This window comes from Rutidosis leptorrhynchoides, chromosome 3, assembly GCF_046630445.1.
Source record: "Rutidosis leptorrhynchoides isolate AG116_Rl617_1_P2 chromosome 3, CSIRO_AGI_Rlap_v1, whole genome shotgun sequence".
NCBI classification, from domain to species: Eukaryota; Viridiplantae; Streptophyta; class Magnoliopsida; order Asterales; family Asteraceae; genus Rutidosis; species Rutidosis leptorrhynchoides.
In genome coordinates this window covers 65,246,596-65,268,292 of record NC_092335.1, presented here as the reverse complement: position 1 = coordinate 65,268,292, position 21,697 = coordinate 65,246,596, and the positions used below count along the sequence as shown (strand labels likewise).

General features: G+C 35.3%; 1 protein-coding gene and 1 pseudogene across 1 annotated transcript; both read left to right on the top strand.

The window, feature by feature from the left end:
• The window catches only part of LOC139900044 (serine/threonine-protein kinase PBS1-like), a 43,424-nt pseudogene extending 26,204 nt beyond the window's left edge, over window positions 1–17,220 (top strand).
• A 1,659-nt stretch (window positions 17,221–18,879) lies between these two features.
• LOC139900043 (F-box/kelch-repeat protein At3g06240-like) lies at window positions 18,880–19,716 on the top strand. Its single transcript, XM_071882854.1, has one exon. The coding sequence runs from the start codon at window positions 18,880–18,882 to the stop codon at window positions 19,714–19,716; it is 837 nt and encodes a 278-aa protein (XP_071738955.1).
• Window positions 19,717–21,697: the final 1,981 nt, after the last annotated feature.

Below are 21,697 nucleotides of genomic sequence, written 5' to 3'. Positions count from 1 at the left end.
GTTGAAATCGTTTTTCAATCCTTTGTCCTAAAACGGCTCCCATTGCAAAATCACTTGCATCGCACATTAGTTCAAATGGTAGATTCCAATTTGGTGTTATCATGATCGGCGCATTAGTGAGTTTCTCTTTAAGAATATTAAAAGATTTGATACACTCATCTGAAAAGATGAATGGCGCATCCTTTTCTAGGAGTTTATTCATAGGAGTGGCAATTTTAGAAAAATCTTTTATGAAACATCGGTAAAAACCGGCATGCCCTAGAAAACTCCTAACTCCTCTAACATTGGTGGGATGTGGAAGTTTAGCAATTACATCTACTTTAGCTCTATCCACTTCAATTCCTTCTTTTGAAATTTTATGTCCAAGAACGATGCCTTCTTTAACCATGAAATGGCATTTCTCCCAATTAAGTACTAGATTTGATTGTTCGCATCTAATTAGCATTCGTTCCAGATTAACTAGACATGATTTAAATGTATCACCGAAGACTGAAAAGTCATCCATGAATACTTCCATGCATTCTTCTATCATGTCGTGAAAAATCGCCATCATACACCTTTGAAAGGTTGCAGGGGCGTTGCAAAGTCTAAATGGCATGCGTTTGTAAGCAAAAGTACCATAAGGGCACGTGAATGTGGTTTTCTCTTGGTCCTCGGGTGCTATTGGAATTTGAAAATATCCGGAAAATCCATCTAGAAAACAATAGTAACTATTTCCGGCTAATCTTTCCAACATTTGATCTATGAAAGGTAAGGGAAAGTGATCTTTTCTGGTGGCGTCATTTAATTTTCTATAATCAATACATACACGCCATCCTGTTACAGTCCTAGTAGGAATAAGCTCATTTTTCTCATTTGTAATGACAGTCATGCCACCCTTCTTAGGTACGCATTGAACTGGGCTTACCCATGGACTATCAGAAATTGGATATATCAAACCTGCATCTAGCAGTTTAATAATCTCTTTCTTAACTACATCTTGCATATTATGATTTAGTCTTCGTTGGCGTTGCACATACGTTTTATGACCTTCTTCCATAAGGATTTTATGTGTGCAATACGAAGGACTTATTCCTTTAATATCATGAATCTTCCATGCAATGGCTGGTTTATGAGCTTTCAACACAGAAATGAGTTGTGATTTCTCATTTTCAGTAAGAGAAGACGATATTATTACAGGTAATTCAGATTCACCATGTAAATAAGCGTATTCCAAATGGTTTGGAAGTGGCTTTAACTCTAATTTCGGAGGTTCTTCTATCGATGATTTATATCGATATCTGTCTTCTTCTTTTAGCATTTGAATTTCTTCTGTTGTTGGTTCATATCCATTAGCTATAAGTGTAGCTAACATTTCAGCTTCATCAATTGGTTCATTACCTTCTCCTAAAGAACATTCTCCTGTTCCTTGTAATTCTGGAAATTCTTCTAATAATTCTGCATGTGCATCTATAGTTTGAATATAATAACATGTATCATCTACAGATTGTGGTTGTTGCATTGCTCTATCAACTGAAAAGGTAACACTCTCATCCTCTATACTTAGGGTCAGTTTCTTACCAAACACGTCTATCATTGCTTTAGCCGTGTTTATGAATGGTCTTCCTAATATGAGAGGAACTTGAGAATCTTCTTCCATGTCCAAAACAACAAAATCTACTGGAAATACTAAAGTACCAACTTTAACTAGCATGTTCTCCATTATCCCTCTAGGATATTTTATTGATCTATCGGCTAGTTGTATGCTTATTCTTGTTGGTTTCAATTCTCCAAGGTCTAGTTTAGCGTATAGTGAATACGGCATTAGATTTATACTAGCACCTAAGTCTGCCAATGCTTCTATTGAACTAAGACTACCCAGAAAACATGGAATTGTGAAACTTCCTGGATCAGATAGTTTTTCTGGTATCTTATTTAACAGCACTGCTGAACAATTAGCATTCATAGTAACAGCCGAGAGTTCTTCCATTTTCTTTCTATTTGAGATTAGATCTTTCAAGAATTTAGCATATCTTGGCATTCCTGAAATCACATCAATGAAAGGAAGATTTACATTTATCTGTTTAAACATATCCAAGAATTTGGATTGCTCGGCTTCAAGTTTTTCTTTCTTCATTTTACTCGGGTAAGGAAGTGGTGGTTGGTATGGTTTAACATAAGGTTTATCCTTAACTGTGTTATCTTCATTAACTTTTTCAACTACCGGTTCTTTTTCCTTATCTTGATCAGGTGGTGGTTCTTGTGGAGTAGGAATGGCTTCATCAGAAGTTACAGGTATTTCAGGTGGTTTAAGTGTTGTACCACTTCTTGTGGTAATAGCTTTAGCTGTTTCATTCCGGGGGTTAGCATTTGTATCGCTTGGTAAACTTCCCGATTTTCTTTCACCTATTAATCTTGCTAGGTTACTTACTTCTTGTTCCAGATTTAGAATAGAAGCTTGTTGATTTCTAAATGCTTGAGCATTTTGTTCATTAGTTTGTTTTTGAGATGTGAAAAACTGCGTTTGAGTTTCAACTAGCTTCGTCATCATATCTTCTAAATTTGGCTTTTTATCATCGGTTTGTTGTGGTGGTTTGTTTTGAAAATTAGGTCTTTGCTGATTGTAAGTATTATTGGATACTTGTTGATTGCTAGGACCTTGTTGGTTGTTGTATGGAATATTTCGGTTATAATTCTGGTTTTGATTGTAAATCGGTCTTGGCGGTTGATAATTATTCTGATAATTATTTCCAGGCCTTTGGTTTATGTATGAAATATTCTCTCTTTGTTCCATTGTTAATTCAATACTGAGACAATCTTTTGTCAAATGTGGTCCTCCACACTGCTCACAACTAATTCGTATTGAGTGAATATCTTTAGTCATCTTTTCCATTCGTCTCTCCACAGCATCTATCTTTGCGGAAATGGAATCTAAGTCATGGCTAGAATCGGCTCTAGCTGCTTTAGATGATCTAACGATATCTTTTTCTTGGTGCCACTCATGTGAGTGGGAAGCAGTGTTATCAATAATTTTGTAAGCATCAGTTTCGGTTTTCTTCATAATAGAACCACCAGCTGCTATATCTATGTCTTTTCTTGTAGTGATGTCGCATCCTTGGTAGAATATTTGTACTATTTGACAGGTGTCTAAACCATGTTGCGGACATCCTCTTAATAACTTTCCATATCTTGTCCACGCCTCATATAGAGTTTCATTTGGTTTCTGTGTAAACGTAACAATTTCTGCTTGAAGTCTTACGGCTTTAGATGCAGGAAAGAATTGTTTAAGAAATTTGTCAACTAAAACGTCCCATGTATCAATCGCCCCTTCAGGTAACGATTCCAACCAATCTTTGGCTTCTCCCTTTAAAGTCCAGGGAAATAACATGAGATATATCTGTTCATCCTCCACTTCTCGGATTTTAAATAGTGTGCAGATCCTATTAAAGGTACGTAGATGTTCATTTGGATCTTCCTTCGGCGTACCACTAAATTGGCATTGATTAGTCACCATGTGTAGAATTTGTCCTTTGATTTCATAATCTGGCGCATTAATGTCTGGATGAGTAATTGCGTGACCTTGGCCAGTGCGTTTAGCTCTCATTCGGTCTTCCATACTTAAAGGTTCCAGATTCTCCATAATTGAATTTGTTGAATCGGTATCACTAGATGATTCTGATTTAATGGTTCGTTCCTCAACAATCTCTGTTTGAATGATTGGTGGCTCCGGAGGAAAGTTTAATGGTTCAGGATCTACGAACCGTTCCTGAATATTTTCCGGATTCTCAATTGTGATGTTGGGTTCAAAAAATGGATTATCGGAAATTTGAACTGAAATACTTGGTCGACTGGATGACGATTCTAAAGAAAAATCAACGGCGGTTATATTTGCTAAATGTCTTGATCTAGTTACAGGTGGTGAACGTACAAAAGGTGATGAACGTCTTGCTCGGTGCATTCACTGAATATCCTATTAGTTTTAAAAAGGAAAGAAAAATTATAATAAGTTATCCAATCAATAGACTTTTCTGATTTTGCCCACGTTTCGAATAGCCAAAAGATGCAGCAGAGGGGCAGGATTCGTTTGGTCTCAATATAATTGAGGACTGTTTGGCTCCAATAACCCGGTCCACGTACAAATCCAACTATTACTACGAACCAGAAAATTTTGATGTCTATTAATTTAACCACTTAAAATAAATTTTCGTAATTTTAAGAAATTTAGATAAGAAGTAGAAAAAATTCTAAGTCCTAAAAACTAGAATGGCGAGAAATAAGAGAGAAAAAGAGTTAGTCGAAAAAGGTCGAAAAAGAAAAAATGGTTGAAAAATAAAAGGTGACGGAAAAATAAAAGAAACTTATCAAAACTTAAAAATACTTGACTAACCTAACCTTATTACTACAACTAACTTAAAATTATAATCGCAAATTGAAATTACTAATTGGAATGATAATTGATACATAGTAAAAGGTGTCTAAAAATATTAAAGCTTACAAGAAAAACTAAATCCCAAATGGAAATAACTTAAAAAGAAACTAAAACTTAAAAAGGCGTCGCAAAATTCTAAAGCACCTAAATCTTAGTCTAAAGAAAAAGCACTTAAGGAATTCTACGGCAAAGCCTAAAAATCTAGGAGTAAAAATAACTATAGCAAAAACTAAGTTTAAAATTAAATATGAGCTAAAAATACAAATATTACGCTACAACGATTAAAAAGGGACAAAATATAAAAATATATAAAAAGTTGTAAAAAGTACAATTTTTATAAAAATATTATTTTTAAATTATTTATTTAATAAAACTATTAATTTTACAATTTAATAAAACTAATTAATACTAAATACATAAATTAAATAAAAAGTAAAAGTTAAAATAAAATTAATTATAATAATAATAATAATTAGGGTTTAATAATAATTAATTAATAATTACCGTAATAAATGCAGGATTAGGGTTTCTGTTCGTGTGTCAGGTACCCTCCGCGAGTCGCGGTAATTAATGCAGAAAACCCCGCGAGTCGCGGGGTTCAAAAATTCAGATGACAGCTTTAAATTTGACGCGTTTTTTCTTTATTTATTTTTTTTTTATTTTCTGTTTTTAATTTTTTCTATAAATAAAAGATAGTTAATAAAACTTATATTTTTATAAACTAAAATAAAAATAAAGAAACTTATAAAACTTAAATATTTAACAAAATCTTAAAAATGCTTATATTTTTGTTTTTCTTTTTATATTTTCGAATATTTAAAACGTATTTTTACAAAAACGAATTTTTAATAGAAGTAAGCTAAAAATCTTTTTTTTTTTTTTTTTTTATATTAGCGTTGCGCTTCCGGCTTTTAAGATAGTTCCCCGGCAGCGGCGCCAAAAATACTTGATGTCAAAGCTAAGGTATACGAAATAGTTTATATTTTACTAGGAAAAACTATTAAATACGATACAATTTTACACAAGATATTTATTTATTTAGAGAATGGATATACTTAAACCTTGCTACAACACTTATAGGCAGTGTACCTAATCGTAAAGTAGTGTAGTTTTTAGTAAGTCCGGTTCGTTCCACAGGGAAATCTTTAAACAAAGCTTAACGCTATATTAGTTTACTTTTATAAAAATACAAACATATATATAAGTAATATTATTATTATAAAGGGGGGTTTTTACCGTTTAATGACCGGTTTGTCGATTTTAAAACTTTAGTCGCAGTTAAAACCTAATGTAAAATATAAAATAAATACAAGACTTAAATTAAAGCGTAAAGTAAATAACGATAATGAAATTGCGAATAATAAAAGTGCGATAAAATAAACTTGCGATAATTAAAAAGTACGATAATTAAAAGTGCGATTAAATAACAATAAATAAAAGTGCGATAATTAGAAGTGCAATTAAATATAAAATAAAGGAAATTAAATATGAAATAAAAGAATTATGCTTATTTAAACTTCCATAATCATGATGTTTGACGTGTTGATTTTAGTTTTATGCCCATGGGTTAATTGTCCTTTGTCCTGGATTATTTAATCTGTCCGTCTGGTTTTTGTCCATAACAGTCCATCAGTCATAAATATAAAGTGCGAGTGTCCTCGTCAAATTATTATTATACCCGAAGTTAAATATTCCAACTAATTGGGGATTCGAATTATAACAAGGTTTTAATACTTTGTTTAATGAATACACCAGGTTATCGACTGCGTGTAAACCAAGGTTTTACTACTTTGTTAACAATTACACCAATTACCCTTGAATGTAATTTCACCCCTGTTTTAATTATTCTAGTGGCTACTAATCCATTCCCGTGTCCGGTTAAATGAACGATTATTCGTACATATAAATACCCCGCCCATCGTGTCCGATCGAGTGTATATGGTAATTTATAAGGACGCCCAATTGTAAATCTTTATATTAACATTAACAAACTATCATTTAGTTAAACAAATATAAAGCCCATTAATAGCCCATAGTCTAATTTCCACAAGTGTCGTTCTTTTGTCCAAACCCCAATTATGGTACAAAGCCCAATTACCCAATTTTAGTAATTAGCCCAACATCATGATTACTTCGTTTTAAATAAGCATAATAATAACTTAGCTACGAGACATTAATATAAAAAGGTTGAACATAACTTACAATGATTAAAAATAGCGTAGCGTTACACGGACAGAATTTCGACTTACACCCTTACAACATTCGCTAACATACCCTTATTATTAGAATTATAATTAAAATTAAAATTAAAATATAAATTATATATATATATTTTACGTATATATGAGAGAAGAGAAAGTTATGAATTGCGATCAGAATTCGGTTGCTTTTATAGGAAAAGTCGAATTTTGGGGCTCCGCGACTCGCGGTGAAAACCTCTTCAAACTCCGCGAGTCTCGGAGAATGAATTTACAGCTCAGTCCTTGGAGTCTTTCTCTGCCGACGGTTTTTATTTATAAATATAATATATATATATAATTAATATAATTAATTATATATTATATTAAATTTATATGCATAGTTAACTTGTAATTTTTAGTCCGTTGCGTCGAGCGTTAAGAGTTGACTCTGGTCCCGGTTCCGGATTTTCGAACGTCCTTGCGTACAATTTTATATTTTGTACTTTGCGTTTTGAATCTTGTACTCTTGTAATTTCGAGACGTTTCTTATCAATAATTGGAACCTCTTTGATTGTCTTTTGTTCTTTTGAGCTTTTTGGTCGTTTGCGTCTTCAATTCGTCGAATCTGTCTTTTGTCTTCACCTTTTATTATTTAAACGAATATCACTTGTAAATAGAACAATTGCAACTAAAAGCTTGTCTTTCTTGAGGAATAATGCTATGAAATACATGTTCGTTTTTAGCATTATCAAAAGTGTCACCCTGGAAAGGCGTAGTACGGTTCGGTAAACGAGGAAAGTTAAGTCCTATGTACGTAGGACCCTTTGAAATCACCGAAAGAATTGGAACAGTTGCTTATCGATTAAAGCTACCGCAAGAACTTAGTAGTGTTCACAACACATTTCACGTGTCAAATTTGAAGAAATGTTTAGCTGAAGAGGATGTCGTAATTCCTCTTGACGAAATACGAATCAATGATAAACTCCATTTTATCGAAGAACCTGTTGAAATCATGGACCGTGAGGTCAAACAATTAAAACAAAGCAAAATACCGATAGTTAGAGTTCGTTGGAACGCTAGACGAGGACCCGAGTTTACTTGGGAACGTGAGGATCAAATGAAGCAAAAGTATCCACATTTGTTCACTGATATCGCTCATGAAACAGGTACTACTCAAAATTTCGGGACGAAATTTTCTTTAACGGGGAGGTACTGTGATGACCGGAAAATTTCGACTAATTTAAACCAATTCTCTATACGATTTATTATTTTGGCACGTTAAAAAAAGTCTGTTAGATTGAGTCTCAAAATTTTAGAACTGTTTCATATATACAATTACCTTTGACTACTCTCGGCGATTCATGAACAATTATATGTATGTATATATATATGTACAAGTAAAATTACTTTGCTACAGTAAAACACTATTTGCTACAGTGAAACCGTATTTTGCTACAGTGCTACAGTGAAAACGATACAGTCATCTACCATCATTACGTCTACGCAATTTGCCTACAATATTGAGTCTCAATATTGAACAGTGAGTTTATAGTCTCCCTTTTTAAATACTTTAAATATTTTTGGGCTGAGAATACATGCAATTTATTTAAACGCAATAAGACACAAGTACATACTAAATTCTACACTGAGTTAAACCGAAAATTCCTTAGCTTTGGTAACTAGTAGCTGCCAGTACATAGAATATGGACTGGTGGGCATGAATAATTGTATATGGATCCATAGGGCTTGACATCCCCGTCCGAGATAGAGCGCTAGCCTTTTAACGGACGTATGTTATTTGAGTTTAAGACACGTTGGTTTGCGTGTATTAAAACGAATGGGGTAATTATCACTATAGCGTTAAGTTTAGTTACCAGGGTGCTCTGTTACGTAGAATCTATTGATAAACTTTTGATGAAATCTTGTGGTCTATCTTTATATATGTTTATGACTCGAGCAATTAAACCTATAACTCACCAACATTCGTGTTGACTTTTTAGCATGTTTTATTCTCAGGTCCTTAGAATGCTTCCGCTGTGATGTGCTTGTTGCCTGCATGGAGTCTCTCATGCTTTGTACAAAGTTTATTGCATTCAAAATAAAACTGCGTTGTGTAATAAATAATTGGACTGTGATGTCAACCTGTAAATTAAAGACTTATGTATTTCGGGGTTTTGCTTATACCTAAGCACTCGCCCACATGTTTATAACTTTCTATGTTTAGAAAGTCACTTATTTTAATGAATGCAATATTTTATCAAAACGTATCATATAGAGCTCAAAACCTCACTGTGGAATCAATGATTAACGTGCCGCGTCAATAGCGATTTTGACGGGTCGTTACAGTTGGTATCCGAGCTTGAGGTCATAGGGAACCAAAAATTACATTAGTGTGTTTAACTGGTAATTGTAAGGATGCATTAGTGAGTCTGGAATATGACCATATCTGTTTTTACTGATTTTTGCTTATCGTTTGGTCAAAAACATTATATGTGATATATTTATATGCTAATGTAATTGTTGTTTCAATTATGTGATAGATGACTTCTTCTAATCCTATCATTTTGTACGGCTCGGAATCGGACACTGAATCTATTCTATCCACAACTGAAAAGGGCGTTCCAATACCTATTAAAGAAGAAATTGTGTTAGCCGGGAAATCTCAACTCCCGGTAAACCCAGAGGAGGTTCCAGCTCCACCCAGCTTTAGTTTTCCGGAGCCACAGTATCGTTGGCATGGACCCATGATCCCTGGAGTAAACGAGGATCATCCATTTCTAAACAAATATGGACATTGGTCCAGATATACCGCCGACGGGCAGGTTTTGCCGATTACGCCTGGCAGATTTCGGTTCATGACCACCGGTACATATTCTCGCAGTTCGTCATCATATTCTCCTACACATGACTCGGACAGTTCATCATCAGACGAAATCAGTAAGGAGGAGGATTTCGCTAATGAAATAAAAGAGGTCACTAAGGAGAAATTCCAACTTGCTATAGATAATAAAAACAACCACATTAATAAAAAGTCCTTAATTATTAAAAAGGAACATGACCATTCGATCCGTAACCACCCTTATTGTATTAAACCCACTGAGGCAACGGGTACCTCAAAACCCCAACCAAAAATAAAATACACTGCCAGAATGTCTGTTGGACCATGTGCACACAAACAATTGGCAGAGAGAACCAAATGGGAAGAAGTTTCTTATAGTTCTGAATAAAAGACCTCGCAACCATAAATCTTCCATGCGCTATTCTATTGCTTATGTGTGCTACTCTATCTTGTTATGTAAAATAAGCATATGAAAAATATCAGTATTGTATGGTATTGTATTATTTTGATTTATTAATAATAAATGCATGGAATGATTATTTGTATTATTACTACTTCTTATTATTATTATTACATAATAATGTAGTAACTCGCTATAATTTTTCATAGTGGAATATTATTAGGATTTTAGTAGTTAATTCCTTGTACTAGCTATTATGTATGAACTTAACGGGTAGGTAATACCCTAGAAATAATTATAAAATGCTAATAAGAAGAAAAGGCTTTTATAATAATCGGTTCATATTATTAATATGCTACGATTAACTATTGACAACTCATTTTACCTATAATATTCTATATGATTAAATTATGTCTGTTGTGTTTATTGAAGAAACATGTCTCAAATTTCGGATGCTGAGTTTGAGCAACTAGTCGAGAAACGTGTGAATGAAAGAATTGCTGCAGCCGAGGCAGCAAAAGCAACAGCCGAAGCAGCAGCCAAAGCAGCAGCCATAAACACAAACTCACGAAACGGATGCTCATACAAAACTTTTCAAGGATGCAAACCACGGACGTTTAGTGGAACCGAGGGACCAGTCGGTCTAACCCGATGGTTTGAAAAGATGGAGTCCGTTTTCAAAATCAGTAATTGTACGAATGGAGACAAGTCAAAGTATGCTTCGTGCACGTTGCAAGACAGTGCACTTACTTGGTGGAACAATTATGCTAAAGCAGAAGGAATAGATACGCCATATGATATCTCTTGGGAAGAACTGAAAAAGATGCTAATCGAGGAGTACTGTCCTCGAAATGAGATCAGAAAAATGGAATCTGAGTTACGTAATCTGAAGGTTATCGGCGCGAATATCAATAACTATGAAAAGCGTTTCATGGAACTAGCCTTGTTGTGTCCCGAATTGGTGCCAAACGAGAAACGAAAGATAGAAATGTATATTGACGGTTTATCGATCAATATCAAAGGAAATGTTACATCGTCCAAACCAAATACGATGCAGGAAGCCATGACAATGGCACACCAACTCATGGACCAGATCACAGAGAGTTCGATTAAGGCACCAATTACCGAAGTCAAGACAACTGAAGGAAAGAGGAAATGGGAAGACTATAAGGGCAAAAGTACTCAACTGAAGAAACAAGAAACTTTTAAAGGTAAACAAGATGGGGCAACTGCTAGTCCAAACTATAAGGGACCTCATCCGTTCTGTAAAAGATGTTACACACATCATGCAGGTTATTGCCAAGTGGTCTGTGATAAGTGCAACAAGAAAGGACATGTGGCGAAAGATTGTTATGCCACCGTTTCTGAAGTAAAGACAAAACCGACCGATGTCAAGAAATGTTTCGGATGCGGGAAGTCTGGTCACTTTATAAATCAATGCCCTGATAAGGAGAAGAACAAAGAACCCGCACGTGGGAGGGAATTTAATGTTAGTACCAGTGAAGCACGTGAGGATCCTAATCTTGTCACGGGTACGTTTACCGTTAATAATCAACTAGCTTCTATTATGTTTGATACGGGTGCTGATAGAAGTTATATGTGTAAAGACTTTAGTTCTAAACTAAAATGTGCATCATTGCCTCTAGACGATAAATATACTATTGAATTAGCTAATGGTAAACTGATAAAAGCCGATAAAATTTGCCATGGTTGTGAAATAAATCTCGCTGGTGAAACCTTCAAAACCAATTTGATACCCGTAGAATTAGGAAGTTTTAACGTAATCGTTGGCATGGACTGGATGTCCAAAACAAGAGCGGAAGTTGTTTGCGTTGAGAAAGTAATCCGCATCCCTCGTAAGGATGAAACGTCATTAATGATTTATGGGGAGAAGAGCAACTCAAAGCTGAACTTTATCAGCTGTATGAAGGCCCAGAAACTTATAAGAAAAGGTTGTTATGCTATTCTGGCACACGTAAAGAAGATCAATACTGAAGAAAGAAGCATTGATGACATGCCGGTTGTAAGAGAATATCCCGGAGTATTTCCAGAAGAATTATCGGGGCTACCTCCACACAGATGTGTAGAATTCCAGATTGATCTCATACCAGGAGCTGCACCTGTAGCCCGATCTCCATATAGACTTGCACCTTCAGAAATGCAAGAATTACAAGACCAGTTGCATGAATTATCGGACCGTGGATTTATTCGTCCTAGTTTTTCACCTTGGGGTGCTCCTATTCTGTTCGTCAAGAAGAAGGATGGATCTATGAGAATGTGCATAGATTACCGAGAATTAAACAAATTAACGATCAAGAATCGGTACCCATTACCGAGGATTGATGATTTGTTTGATCAATTGCAAGGATCAAGTGTTTATTCTAAGATTGATCTACGCTCCGGATACCATCAGCTGAGAGTGAAGGAAGAAGATGTTCCTAAAACCGAGTTCAGAACCCGTTACGGTCACTATGAATTTTTAGTCATGCCTTTTGGATTGACTAATGCTCCAGCAGTATTCATGGATCTAATGAATCGCATCTGTAGACCATATTTTGACAAATTTGTCATTGTTTTTATCGACGACATATTGATTTACTCGAAGAACAAGGAAGAACATGAGCAACACTTAAGACTCGTACTAGAGATACTCAAGAAAGAAGAATTGTACGCAAAATTTTCGAAGTGTGATTTATGGTAACAAGAAGTACAATTTTTGGGCCATGTTGTCAGTAAACATGGAATTAAAGTTGATCCTGCCAAGATCGAAGCCATTAGTAAATGAGAAACACCGAAGACTCCAACACAAATCCGCCAATTCTTAGGTCTTGCTGGTTACTACCGAAGATTCATTCAAGATTTCTCTAGAATCGCCAAACCCTTAACTGCATTGACTCAAAAGGGAAAGAAGTATGATTGGTCCACGGAACAGGAATCCTCATTCCAGTTATTAAAGAAGAAGTTAACGTCTGCACCCATTTTGTCATTACCAGAAGGAAATGATGATTTCGTGATCTATTGTGACACTTCGCGCCAAGGTTTAGGATGTGTATTAATGCAACGCACAAAGGTTATTGCATATGCCTCACGACAACTAAAAATTCATGAAAAGAACTATACGACGCACGATTTGGAACTTGGAGCAGTAGTTTTTGCACTCAAAATATGGAGACACTATCTATATGGCACCAAGTGTACAGTGTACACCGACCATAAGAGTCTTCAGCATATTTTTGATCAAAAACAAATCAATATGAGGCAACGTCGCTGGGTAGAGTTGTTAAACGATTACGATTGTGAAATCCGTTACCACCCCGGAAAGGCTAATGTTGTAGCTGATGCCCTAAGTCGAAAAGAAAGAGTAAAACCTCTTAGGGTCCGAGCTTTGAACATTACAATTCGCACTGATCTTACAAAGCAAATTCAAGCAGCACAGTTAGAAGCTTTAAAAGAAGAAAACGAAAAAGGCGAAATGAGCAAAGGGTTAGAAAAACAACTTGAAGTAAAAGCTGATGGAACCCTGTATTTTGCTGGTAGGATATGGGTACCAAAACATGGTAACCTAAGGCAATTAGTACTGGATGAAGCACACAAAACGAGGTACTCAATTCACCCAGGAAATGGGAAAATGTACCACGATCTCAAGAAGTTCTATTGGTGGCCTAATATGAAGACAGAAATTGCTACTTATGTAAGCAAATGTTTGACGTGTGCAAAGGTCAAAGCTGAGCACCAAAAGCCGTCAGGATTACTGCAACAACCAGAAATTCCGCAGTGGAAATGGGAAAGAATAACCATGGATTTCATTACAAAATTGCCAAGGACTGCAAGTAGTCATGATACTATTTGGGTGATAGTTGATCGTCTCACTAAATCAGCTCACTTTTTACCAATAAAAGAGACAGACAGTATGGAGAAATTAGCACGCCTATATTTGAAGGAAGTAGTTTCCAGGCATGGTGTACCTATCTCCATCATATCTGATCGCGACACCCGATTCACATCACGTTTTTGGCAGTCATTACAAAAAGCATTGGGAACTCGATTAGATATGAGCACCGCTTATCACCCACAGACAGATGGTCAAAGTGAAAGAACAATACAAACATTGGAAGACATGTTACGGGCATGCGTGATTGACTTTGGAATCAGTTGGGATCGACACTTACCGTTGGCAGAATTTTCATACAATAACAGCTATCATACGAGCATCAACGCAGCGCCATTTGAAGCACTTTACGGTAGAAAGTGCAGATCTCCTATCTGTTGGAGTGAAGTAGGAGAAAGACAACTTACTGGACCAGAAATTATTCATGAAACCACCGAAAACATCATTCAAATACAACAGCGATTGAAAACGGCCATGAGTCGCCAAAAGAGTTATGCTGATGTAAGAAGAAAACCGCTCGAATTTCAAGTGGGCGACAAAGTCATGTTGAAAGTGTCACCCTGGAAAGGCGTAGTACGGTTCGGTAAACGAGGAAAGTTAAGTCCTAGGTACGTAGGACCCTTTGAAATCACCGAAAGAATTGGAACAGTTGCTTATCGATTAAAGCTACCGCAAGAACTTAGTAGTGTTCACAACACATTTCACGTGTCAAATTTGAAGAAATGTTTAGCTGAAGAGGATGTCGTAATTCCTCTTGACGAAATACGAATTAATGATAAACTCCATTTTATCGAAGAACCTGTTGAAATCATGGACCGTGAGGTCAAACAATTAAAACAAAGCAAAATACCTATAGTTAGAGTTCGTTGAAATGCTAGACGAGGACCCGAGTTTACTTGGGAACGTGAGGATCAAATGAAGCAAAAGTATCCACATTTGTTCACTGATATCGCTCATGAAACAGGTACTACTCAAAATTTCGGGACGAAATTTTCTTTAACGGGGAGGTACTGTGATGACCGGAAAATTTCGACTAATTTAAACCAATTCTCTATACGATTTATTATTTTGGCACGTTAAAAAAAGTCTGTTAGATTGAGTCTCAAAATTTTAGAACTGTTTCATATATACAATTACCTTTGACTACTCTCGGCGATTCATGAACAATTATATGTATGTATATATATATGTACAAGTAAAATTACTTTGCTACAGTAAAACACTATTTGCTACAGTGAAACCGTATTTTGCTACAGTGCTACAGTGAAAACGATACAGTCATCTACCATCATTACGTCTACGCAATTTGCCTACAATATTGAGTCTCAATATTGAACAGTGAGTTTATAGTCTCCCTTTTTAAATACTTTAAATATTTTTGGGCTGAGAATACATGCAATTTATTTAAACGCAATAAGACACAAGTACATACTAAATTCTACACTGAGTTAAACCGAAAATCCCTTAGCTTTGGTAACTAGTAGCTGCCAGTACATAGGATATGGACTGGTGGGCGCGAATAATTGTATATGGATCCATAGGGCTTGACATCCCCGTCCGAGCTAGAGCGCTAACCTTTTAACGGACGTATGTTATTTGAGTTTAAGACACGTTGGTTTGCGTGTATTAAAACGAATGGGGTAATTATCACTATAGCGTTAAGTTTAGTTACCAGGGTGCTCTGTTACGTAGAATCTATTGATAAACTTTTGATGAAATCTTGTGGTCTATCTTTATAAATGTTTATGACTCGAGCAATTAAACCTATAACTCACCAACATTCGTGTTGACTTTTTAGCATGTTTTATTCTCAGGTCCTTAGAATGCTTCCGCTGTGATGTGCTTGTTGCCTGCATGGAGTCTCTCATGCTTTGTACAAAGTTTATTGCATTCAAAATAAAACTGCGTTGTGTAATAAATAATTGGACTGTGGTGTCAACCTGTAAATTAAAGACTTATGTATTTCGGGGTTTTGCTTATACCTAAGCACTCGCCCACATGTTTATAACTTTCTATGTTTAGAAAGTCACTTATTTTAATGAATGCAATATTTTATCAAAACGTATCATATAGAGGTCAAAACCTCACTGTGGAATCAATGATTAACGTGCCGCGTCAATAGCGATTTTGACGGGTCGTTACATAACTTGATTTAAGATAGCCTAGTGGTTGGGTCCTTATATCCTCATAAGAAACATCACTATCATAGTATCATATTTCTTGAAATGGCTTGGAAAACGGGTCGAAAACGATCACGGGATAACCATGTTATATCACATACATGTGAGTAAAATACTGCATTTACTTGGGTAGCCTAGACAGAGAAAATCTTAACCGTTTATACGTTAACCTATGATCATCTCATGATTACAACGTTGTTTTCATATAGTTTTGTTCGTGAGCACTGAACCATACATGGAGCCACTTGATTGGCATACAAGATGAAGATAGCAGTAGGAACAGTTAGAAGTCTTGAATTTTTACATAATCATTGCGAACCTCGTATCATCTATAGGGACATGAAATCAACTAATATCTTATTAGGTGAAGGGTACCATCCCACGATTTCAGACTTGGGTCTTGCTAAATTCGGGCCATTAGGTGATAAATCGTATGTATCCACTCGGGTAATGGGCACAATGGGGTATTGTGCACCCGAGTAAGGGTACACGGGTCACTTGACCATTAAATCCGATACATATAGTTTTGGAGTGGTTCTTTTGGAATTAGTGACCGGACGACAAGCATTAGACAAAACTACCGAAGAAGGGCAATATCTTATCGAATGGGTACATCTTTTCTACAAATTAGGTTCTAATTTGTGACTTATCATGTGATCAATATTAGACAACATTACACGGCCCGTCCTTATGGTTTATTATGAAATTGCATTCTGACCTGAACCTTTTTTTTTTTTGCACTCCGAGTCCTCATAGTTACATTCAGAGTGCAAATAAAAAAGTTCATGCAATTTCATACAAACCACAGAGACGAGCCGTATAATTTTGTCTCAACATTATTTAAAATCACAAAAAGCTGTCTTTAGTGTTTGAATAAACATACTATGATTTTCCTTATTTGCTTATTTTTTGGAGTCAAAACAAATTTACTCGCATTATTTATAGCTAACTAATTTGTTTGTATCTTGTATTTGTTTAGGCAGAACCAATGTTGAGAAACAATAAGAGATATGTGAAGTTAGCGGATCCGAAAATGAAAGGGGAGTTCAGGGAGAGACCGGTAAGAAAAGCTGTTGAGGTGGCATTGATGTGCTTGAACGATAATCTTGAAAAACGGCCAGACATGAGTGAAGTTGTCGATGCGTTGGGTGTCGTGGCATCTTTGTCTGATCCGCAAACAAATTGTGATTAAAATCAAGACTCGAGTGATGACGAAGATGATTTGTTCAAAGAAGAAGAGGAAGAAAGAGCAAAGGCCATTGCTGAGGCTAGAAATTGGGGAGAAAAATATAGACATGAAACAAGAAGCCATACACCATTATAATCTTGCAAGTAATTAGATTTAGATATAGAAGAGATTAAGATCTTATTACATAACTTTATATTCCTTTTGTCTCAATTCTATTGTTCATCATTCTTTTTAAGATATTTCAAATTAATTGTTTGTGTCCATAAAAAGGTTGATTCGGGACCTCTGAACGGAAGGGCCCACGTTTTAAAGTTTTTTCGTTGAATAAACGAGAGAGAGAGAGAGTGGGAGGGCGGGTAGGCTGGAGGGGGCTCGTCAGGGGAGCAAATCTAGAGTTGATTAAGACAATAAAAGTAAAGTTTTTTTAAATTCATATTCTATGCATTAAAGACAAAAGGAAAAAGTAGATGTTAAAACTAGAAAATGAATAAAAACTACTGTAGAAAATAAAAATAATATTTCTTAACTTTAAAAAAAAAAAATAGATTTGGGATGAAGAAGTAGCTGTTTAGTCACTTAACAAAAATACTTGAACACTTAAGAGATGTGTAAGGAACAACACGTTATTAATCAATACGAACAAAAGATTAACTACCAATAAATATTTGTTGGATCATGTTATTTTTCCTGAGAGATAAAAAAAAACAATACTCCGATAATATTCATAACCATCGGAAAAAATCAACCTCGCTACGGTGAAGAAAACAAATTGATGATTTTATCCCAACTTAAGCATTTTCGGTGAAGTAACTTGCGATGTGTTAGTGGGGTGATCTTCAGTTACCACCGAAAAAATTGTGGTCTCAACTTAAGCACTTTCGATCGAGACCTAAAAAAATCTCGGCAATGACTTAATTTCTTAGCCATTGCGAATTGCATATTGTTAGTCAGTAGGTTTTTCAGTTTCGTCTACACTGATTGAAATTTATAAGCCAATATACGTTAAACACATGTAGAGATATGATAATTAAGTTTGAGAATCATAATCATGATATTATTTGAATGAGCAATGTCATATACAACGGTATATATATACTTGTGTGTAGCTATGTTTTGTAAATGTGTAAGGAGGATATTATTAAAAAGAATGTTGTTTAATTCAATTAAAAATACATATATATTAAAATATTTATATTTATTTAATAGAGTAATAGTTATCGATTAATCAGATATACTAGTAAAAGACGACGGTAGTTTTCTATTGTGGCTTAAATAAAAAACTCTGAAAACCCTAGCTAGCCCAAATTACAATTTGGGGGCATTCTCATCTCCTTCTTCACCTTACTTGATCATCAGTTGTCCATTTTCTCGGTCTGTTGCTACAGCTACTCTGTCTTCATCCCAGAATTGAAGTAAGCCATCATTAGTCTTCCATACTTGTTCCTCTCCTTTTGCTTAACTTAACTGCCCTAAGATTAGATAAGATACGAAACCCTTACATTTTCGCTGTTCATTATCTCCATGTCGGACCCAAATAACCAAATGTGTGCCCTAAACCACCTTCCACCGGACCTCGTCGAAGCAATTCTCCCTTTTCTGCCACCCAAATCCCTTGGCCGATTCAAATCGGTTTCAAAACGATGGTACTCCTTGATTTCCAGTCCCAATTTTATCAAAACTCTTACTCTTAACTACACCAAAAACAACCCCAATCCTAATCCTACCCACTTGATTTTATTTCCGTTTGTTGGTAGTTCTCTCTATTCGCTGGATGTAAAAAAACTCAGCGCCCAAATGACACCCGCAACCCTAACTGCTAAACGCCTGAATTTACGGAAATCATGGCATTGTATACTAGGGTCTTGCAACGGTCTTCTTTTAGTCCATCGTCTAGATGACCTCCGTTTAGTAAATCCAACCACCGGAAAGATCTTGAAAATTCCATATTTTAGTGACAGATACAATGATGCATACGGTGTTGGTTATGATTCTGTTACAGATGATTATAAAGTAATCACCATTTCTCGTATGACAGTTCCACATTCTGATCCCCGGAGCCATTTTGTAAACGTATATAGTTTACGCAACAATTCATTGAGCATGTTTCCTATATGCCCTTACAAACAATATGATTATCATACACCACGAGGGGTACTCTTAAACAATATTCTTCACTGGGTAGTAGTAAGAAACGGAAGTGAAACAATGACTATGGTTACCTTTAGTTTAGCTAATGAAGAATTTCACGAAATGGAGTTACTCGAATCCATGAAGTGTTCCCAGGATCCATTTGAGCGTTCTCAGGTCTTTGCTCTTGGTGGGAAATTAGTTGCCGTTTTTAAAGATCATCATAAATTCTTTTATGAAATGTGGGTGATGGAGGAGTATGGGGTTCCTAAGTCTTGGACAAAACTTTTTATGTTTGAAAACAACATGGATCTAGCTTTTGAGTTATTTGCTCAAGTAAGCAATCGAGATATTCTGTTGGGTATAAATAAGGCGAATGAACTTTTTATATACAATATGGATGAAAGAAGATGCACAAGTGTAGCAATTGAAGGCTGTCCAGAAGAATACTTTTTTTATAATACGTCTGTTGAAAGCCTTGAATCATTTGAACATTTCGGTTAGAGCAACACTTGTTTTATTTAAGTAACATTTATGGGTGCATTATGTCTCTGTCTGTTATGTATATATCTAACGCGTTATCGGATCTTTTGATTATTTAAGCCTCATACATCAACCAGGCATTTAAAAATCGCAACTAATTTAAATGGAAACATATTGCAAATACATCAATGCTAATCAAATAAAAGACAAGAATCCAGAATTCTTATCCAATGTGGTGTTTGCCATTGTAAGAAGTATGATTCTTGATAATAAAAAAAAAAAAAAAAAAAAAAAAAGGGAACATTTTATTAAAATGAGTTTATAGACTGCTTCATCAATACACATTTATGGTGAATGATTCTTAATTTGAGACATACCCGAATTTCAAATTGTATACTAAATCGGATGAAGCTGGACTTGCTCCAACGTTTTGATTGCAGCCCCTTACGTTTTGCCTTGCTAGATTCCTTCATTGCAAATCTTTTATTTTTAATAACCTGTCATGACCAAAAAGATAAAAAAAAAAAAAAAAAAATTACCAAGAAATGGGTAACTGTTTCTGAAAACCTCATTTCATCTTATTTTCACCATAAACATAAACATATATATACTTAAAAGCAAAACATTCAATACACATAATTCATAGTGTTAACAGTTTTGCTAGGTGACAAAAGTTACTCGCGAAACAATTGGATTGTTCTATCCTCAGGTACCATATATAATTGCAGCTGTTCGGGATTTTCGACACATCCAGAAATGTAGTTGTCTAATCCCCAAGGCAAATTACCACTCGAACCACGTCCCTTGAGGTTAGGAGGGTCTGGGAACCATGTTTAAAAATTGCTTCTAAATGGGTTTGATTTTTTTAGCAGGTAACCTTGAACATTTTTGTGAATACTGATTTGGTAAGCATTTGCAGGTTAATCTTGTTCTTGATTTACAGGTGTATTTAATCTTGTTAAATATCGTGAGAAGAAGAAGAAGCATTACCTTTTGTTAACCTATGATCATCTCAAGATGAAAACATTGTTTTCATATGATTTTATTCTTCAGCAATGGCATATTGTAATTTTTAAATAAAGAGTTATAGTTTACGTATATTTGCTGAACTTGGGCCTCTTGCAGTATCATACATTGTTAAATCTGTGTGAGTTGACTATCTATTCCATTCCTGCAGTTGTTTATACCATATACTATTGTTTAATCATGTGATTATGAATCTAAACTTCATTTGAATAATGCCAACTGTCAACCTGGTACTTTTTTCCTCTACGCAATAAGAACTGTACGGCTAATAGTACATGATATTTTAGTATCTGCAACTTATTTAAAGTTGCATACGCACATCATGTCTGTACCAATTTTGATGTTCAGAATGCAATTTTTAGCATCATCTGCAAGATATTTTAAACTTCGTGCTTTATCTTAAGACATTTTCTAGGGTGCTATCAACTTTGGGAAATACACAAACAGAGCTCCATAAGATATGTATGTAAGTTTGTTTACAATTAATGGTTGTGTTAATTTCTCACGATACACCTTGGAACCTTTTCGTATATGCCAGAAACTTTGAGCCATTAGAGATAAAACATAACCCTAATTGACTACTTCATGCCACTATCTTCTGACCACGTTTTTTTCAGGAGATGAAGATGAAGATTAATTTGATTTTTGTCTTTACTCCGGTGAGCAGTTGGATTTGTTTCGCAATGGATTAAAGGCTGTTGAAGCAGTCGATCCTATTATAAAAATTGTAGCCGACAAGCACCAGATTGATTACCAACTCAGTGGACTCAACAATGGGAATGATGGGGAGGGTGAAGTTATGAACAGTTACGATAATAACAATGGTGGCGAATTGAGTTCCGACTATAGACGAACAAAGCAAGGGCTTGATAATGTTGCCACGTCATTGTATACAATGGAGGTGATATTCTTTTTACAGAAATCAGCCATGCTACTTTTGTCTATCTTCGACTACAAACCTTTGTATGTTGTAGGT

What these genes read in the sequence shown, in the direction of transcription:
- LOC139900043 (XM_071882854.1), top strand. Translation starts at nt 18,880, where the DNA reads ATGACACCCGCAACCCTAACTGCTAAACGCCTGAATTTACGGAAATCA.